This window comes from Xyrauchen texanus, chromosome 17 (genome assembly GCF_025860055.1).
Source record: "Xyrauchen texanus isolate HMW12.3.18 chromosome 17, RBS_HiC_50CHRs, whole genome shotgun sequence".
In the NCBI taxonomy this organism is placed as follows: Eukaryota; Metazoa; Chordata; class Actinopteri; order Cypriniformes; family Catostomidae; genus Xyrauchen; species Xyrauchen texanus.
Window position 1 is genome coordinate 20,230,229 of NC_068292.1, and position 6,068 is coordinate 20,236,296.

General features: G+C 36.4%; 1 protein-coding gene across 1 annotated transcript in view; it reads left to right on the forward strand.

Moving 5' to 3' along the window:
* The window catches only part of LOC127657510 (protein tweety homolog 1-like), a 35,882-nt gene extending 30,206 nt beyond the window's left edge, over window positions 1-5,676 (forward strand). The window contains 4 exon segments of the mRNA XM_052146323.1: window positions 282-418; window positions 421-448; window positions 3,069-3,147; window positions 4,707-5,676. Coding sequence (XP_052002283.1) covers window positions 282-418; window positions 421-448; window positions 3,069-3,147; window positions 4,707-4,784 — 322 coding nt within the window. The 3' untranslated portion in view covers window positions 4,785-5,676.
* The last annotated feature ends 392 nt before the right edge of the window (window positions 5,677-6,068 follow it).

Sequence of the window (6,068 nt, forward strand, 5' to 3'; positions counted from 1 at the left end):
AGGATGCAATGAAAGTGAATGGTGACTGAGGCTAACATCTGCCTAACATCTGCTTTTGTGCCCCACAGAAGAAGGTCATACAGGTTTGGAACAACATAAAGGTGAGTAAATTGAAAAAAGAATTTTCATTTTTAGTGAACTATCCCTTTAAGACCCATATTCATTTGTGATTTTTCAGTAAATGTCTTTAATGCCTTTGTTTTGCAAATGCGCTAACATTACTAACTTTTTCATGACACTTATTTGTTTTTTTGTTCCATAATTCTTCGTGAATGCCACAGAGATTCAGAGGAGTACGAAGACTCAGACAGCGAGAGCGAGGACCCCTTCACTTCTCATCAGGCACGTAGACAGATGGCCTCGGGCTCCCAGCAAGGGGCCTTGCCCCCCTTCTATAGTTACCAGGGGGCCGGCTGGACTTCCCCTTTTCTAGCGCGCCTCCGTTACCGTGAGTAACAGACACACAGACAGACAGACAGAATGACCCTACCGTCTAATATAATGAGGTTGTGTAGATCACCCACACATAGTTCAACAGCAGAACGTCAAATGCATGACAGCACTTTTTCACAGACTTTATGGAAAATCTAAATTTACACTCTAGATCATAATTACTCCTTAGATATTCCTGAATGTTTTAGACATTAGCAGAAACTCACAGCAACAAGTTCCTTGCTTGTGCAGCTAAGCATGGAGATTATGTTATGAATGGTCATTGCACAAACACATAAAATATTCACAAGTAGGCTTATATACACGGCAACACAGTTGTGTCATGCATAGGCAGGCAAACACAGAGGTAGACAGGTAGGTGTTAGATGGAGCACACAGACAGACAGACAAACACAAACACATACATGCACAGACAGACACACAGACAGGTGTATATGTCAAACACAATCTAGGCAAAAAAGCAAAACAAAACAGACATGAGTCCTGAGTTCTGTCTGTCTGTGTGTCTGTCTATTGGTCTGTCCGTCATTCCAAGACAGACAGATCCACCCATCAGAGATGATGCACAATATAGGTAAAGTCCTGTCCCCTCCAAAATTTCTGTCCACCATCAAAATCATGCTGTCCAGACTGCATCACTGTTTTCAAATCTATTGCAATCTCTCTTGCTATTTCTTTCTCCCTTACCCTTTTTTTTGTAAAACAATATTCTGTTATTAATTGTTCTGAATGTATATGTGCTATTTCCATAATAGTAGAACACATTTCTACTTTATTCATAACATTTCCATATGCATTAAAACAGATGTTAATAGGAATAATGGGTCATTTGGTAAGTTCAAGTCTTGTTGGAATGATCGAAATTATGAGATTCCGACTTGTAAAAAGCATTCAAGTCTTTGTTGAACACGTTATTATAAATTGTAAACTTGACAATCATGTAAAAAGGACAAATATAACAGAAGCTAAAGGTAGCGGTTAAAGGCAGTGAATACATATTTCTATTAGATTGTCAATTTTATTATGCCATTGTTCTTGGGATTGCTTTCTTCATTCTTAAAGGGATAATTCACCCAAAAATGAAAATTCTCTAATCATCTACTCACCCTCGTGTCATCCCAGATGTGTATGAATTTCTTTCTTCTGCAGAACACAAACAAAGACTTATAGAAGAATATCTCAGCTCTGTAGTTCAACACAATGCAAGTGAATGGTGATCAGAACTTTGTAGCTCCAAAAATCACATTAAGGAAACATAGAAGTAATTTACAAGACTCCAGTGGTTAAATGGGTGAGAAACAAAATGTAAGTACTTTTTTTTACCCTAAATCTCCACTTTCAATTTTACATCTGAAAGTCACATGTGGTGCCTGTTTAGTTTCACTTTCACATCTGGAGATTTAGAATAAAAAAAATGAAATATTGTTCTGTTTCTCACCCACACCTGTTATATTGCTTCTGAAGATATGGATTAAAACTCAGTTTTATGGATTACTTTTGGAGCTACAAAGGTCTGATCACTATTCACTTGCATTGTATGTACTTACAGGGCTTGGGTGCACTATCCATTTAAAAGGTCGATACAATGCAAGTGGATGGTGATCAACATTTTAAAGCTATCAGACCATCGGAGTAAAATTAATCCATTCCACTCCAGTGTTTAAATTAGTCTCCTAAAGTGATATGATCGCTTTGGTGAGAAACAGATCAATATTTAAATCCTTTTCACTATAATTGTTTGCTTCCAGTCGCTCTCTAATGCACGTCCATGAGGTGATCCAGTTCATGCAGCCTTTCTTGTGACATAAGCGTGCTGGCATGTTCAAATAAAGGCAAAACCAATTAAGCTTGTATAGATAGAAAAGTCATGAAAATAAGTAAAAAATATAATTTAAAAAAATCTCCACGATACACATTGCCACATTTTGGAACCGTGATATATTGTCCCACGATAAACCGTTGCAGACATTAGCTTTCAAGTCTTAAAGGAGAAGCAGCACCAAAACCGAGCTGTTACTGACAAAGGCTCAAAATGAGGGTGGAAAATGGTCATGTTTTACGAATATGTTTTTTGGAACGTATTAAAATAATAAAAAAGGCATGTCATGACCCCTTTAAAAACAAAGACAGGGCACCATGTTACAGTGGCTCTAATAAAATATCATATCAAACAGAAATTTGTGTAAACCACTTTTAACCATTTGTTCTTTTAACATTTTGTAATTACAGTCAAGTTGGCTGTCATAACAAGTTTGACTAAGATGTGAGCAGTTTTATGAATCGGAAACTCTAAGTTATGGATATTCTGGCTTGACATAAATGCACCATGTTTCCTGGTATTCCTTCTTTATTTAGAAATCAGACTCTGTCCTCTTACATTAGTGCAAATTCTTTATTACAAATATCAAAAGATTCTTAAAGTGAAAATGTCACATCTCTCTAATACTCTTCCACCTTTTCTCTTTCCGTTTCCACCCGGGATCCTACCTTGGGTCCTTCCCTGCTCTCTCTGTGCTTCCCTTGTTGTTTGCATGTCACTGTTCTGTCTGCTTCCTTTTCCCTCCCTTGTCCAATTCACCCTGTTCCTCTCTACACCTCTCTCTTTCTCTATGCAGGACTCCAAACGTTTCCTCCAATGGCAACCCTGGTTATGAGAACCTGCCTTTGAGTGACAGGCAGTCCCCACCCCCCTCAGTGAGTTCCCTTGTCTTTGTGACATTATTGCTGTGGCATATTCATGATTCATATTGTTGAGATTCTAACAGACTAAATGATCAAGGCCTCGTTTCCCAATAACGATTGATCTTAGCGGTTAATATCGTTTTCTACCAGTGATTTTACGAACGTTCGTAAATTTTCCCAAAACTGCACTTAGCATAAACGTTTGAGGATGCACTTTAAATGCTACTTAAGGGAGACGCTGTCCATTGTCACGGATCCACCTGACCCGCCTGCCACTTTCACTCAACCCTCTCACTCCCCTGCATACTGATCACCCACACCTGCCTCCAATCATAATTGAATGTAACAAGGTTCACCATGTTATAGCGGAGCGCAAAATAAGGAGACGTGTGGAAGCTGCGCTTTAGGGATATTCACCAGCAATGCTACACAACGTGTGGTACTACACAACACGTGGCTCGGGCAAAAGCGCCCTTAGGTGTCAGAGTGGAAGAAGACACGAGGATGAGTAGCCAATATACTTTACTGACGATTTTCATACACAGCAGCAAGTTATTGACTTTTTCCTTCCCTCTCTGATTGTACTTTTTACAGTTCTTTGCAACAATCATGCCACCAATATGTTGTTACCAACTAGTCGACAAATAACTTTATTAGTTTACTTATTAAATTATCTGTTCATCCAATATTGACAAACCATTTTCTGTATTTTATTATTATTATTATTATTATTAGCCTTGTAATAAAAAATAATAATAAAATAAAACGTATTTATACTGATATTAAATTAGCATAAAGTGTAGCTATAGGTATTTATATTGTATGAAGTGTAATTTCACGATTTTCCTGCAGGTGTCTGCAAAAGTCCTGTGTCCTAGCGATGCTCTTAGCGCTGTACGATTACTCCAGAGCACTCGTTAATCTACGAGCATTTTCAAGTACTACTTAAGTTACGATGCTTTTGAGAAATGGGCCGCAAAACTAAGATGAATCATAAAATGGATTCTACGATCTACTTAGGCTTGCGATGCTTCTGGAAAACGAGGCCCAGACCAATTGTCCCTTTGCTAAGCCCTGCCTTAAATATTTTACTGGCCAATCCTCCCTTAGCAACTCTTGTCATGGGCATATTATCTATGGAAATCCTGTTTTTTCATTTTTGTGTTACTGCACAATTTAATAATTTCTTTATAGAAAAACGGCAGATTGACATATTTCATTCCAGACCACGTAAGAATCGATTCAATTTTACTCCTTATAAGCACATTTTGCTGCAAATCATGCTGTTCGTGGAAATCTCCTGAAGCTTGTCTGAGTGAGCTACAGTAACCAAAGGGGTGGAGCTTAGCACAGGGTCAATTGACTTTATATGTAATTGTGAGACAACAACTGCCGTATAGAAAGAGTACTGCACAATTTATGTGATGTAGATTATGCATTGATTAATATTTTATTTCTAAATATTGACTTTTTTCTTTCCTCCCTTTATGCTCTTCCACTGGTGGATCTGTCCATCATTGTCTCCATGGCTCAACTTCTCTCCAATTATATGTGGTTTTCTGAAAGTACAGTACACTCCCAGCATGCTGACTGGCTACGGGGGCAGTCAATCACACTCCAACCCTGCCCATTCAAGAAACCTGTACTAGCACTAATTATTTTTTATGTATAGTATAAAGAAAATATATATATATATATATACTGCAAGGTTTAGTTTTCATATGGATGGATACTTTATGGGATGAGACTAATTAAAAAAACTATAGATGTTCAAATCTGTGTGTAACGTCAGTACCACTGAATCTTAGAAACATCTGGGTGTAACACAAAATGATTGACAGAAAAAGCCATCCACTTCATTTAGTTGTTTGAGCCTATCACATCCTCCCCTATAGTGTCATTGTTTACACTACTCAGTGGAAACAAAATGGTATTGACATTACAGTAGTGGTCTATTTTTAAATGTATAACCACTTTATTTTAGAGGTTTTATATTGTTATGTGTAGTCACAGATAATAGAGTGGCAATGGCACAATTTCTTTGTATGATTATGCAGTTTTCTCTTCACCTTTCTTTTTTATATTTGACAGGATCCTTTTTTATAAGTGGCAATTCTTTATTACCTTGTATACCCTCTGATATTATATGATATTTTATTTATATGATATAAATATATGAATATATATTCACTGTATAAATGTTTGATTGTTAATGCATTTTGATGAAAAACCTGTTAAACATTGTTGAGGGCTAGTGTCCAATTCCAATACAATTGCATTTTGCCTATTGTAATGCAGTGGCCACAATGTAAGCAGCAATAATCATCAGGACATCTTGCAAAAACCATCTGTGTCTGTGTGTCAGAGGTCATCATGAGATGTGCAGTATATACCGTATAATTGAATATTGCATTGGTCTCTTCTCTTGGCTACCAACCTCTTGTTCATTCTTAAAAAACGAGTTTCTATGGTTTAATGCTCCTTTTGAATGGCATCCTTTTTCACTACAGAGTCTAATATAAATTAAATAAAAATACAGTAACAAAACTGGAATGTCTCAAAACATTTGTTGTACACTGCCAATATGGACTTACGACCTATATGCATTAAATGTGATCCTTTATGTACATTTATAATTAGAAGTTGACCAATATGGGTTCTAAATACGATTGCAGATATAATTCTGATATAAATAATTTAATAATATTTATTATACAAATATGTACACACGAAAATAAAAATAGAATTTAAATGAACACTTACTTTACACAATATTTTGTTGAAATTCACCAAAATATATTTGAAAACAGAAAAATCTCTGCAGATTTTTTAAACGGCATTAGGTGTAATGCCAACTTCTACAAATCAGGCAGTTAAACAGTAAAAAAAAAAAAAAAAAACACGCCTGGCTGATATTTCGGCTTTCACTTAAT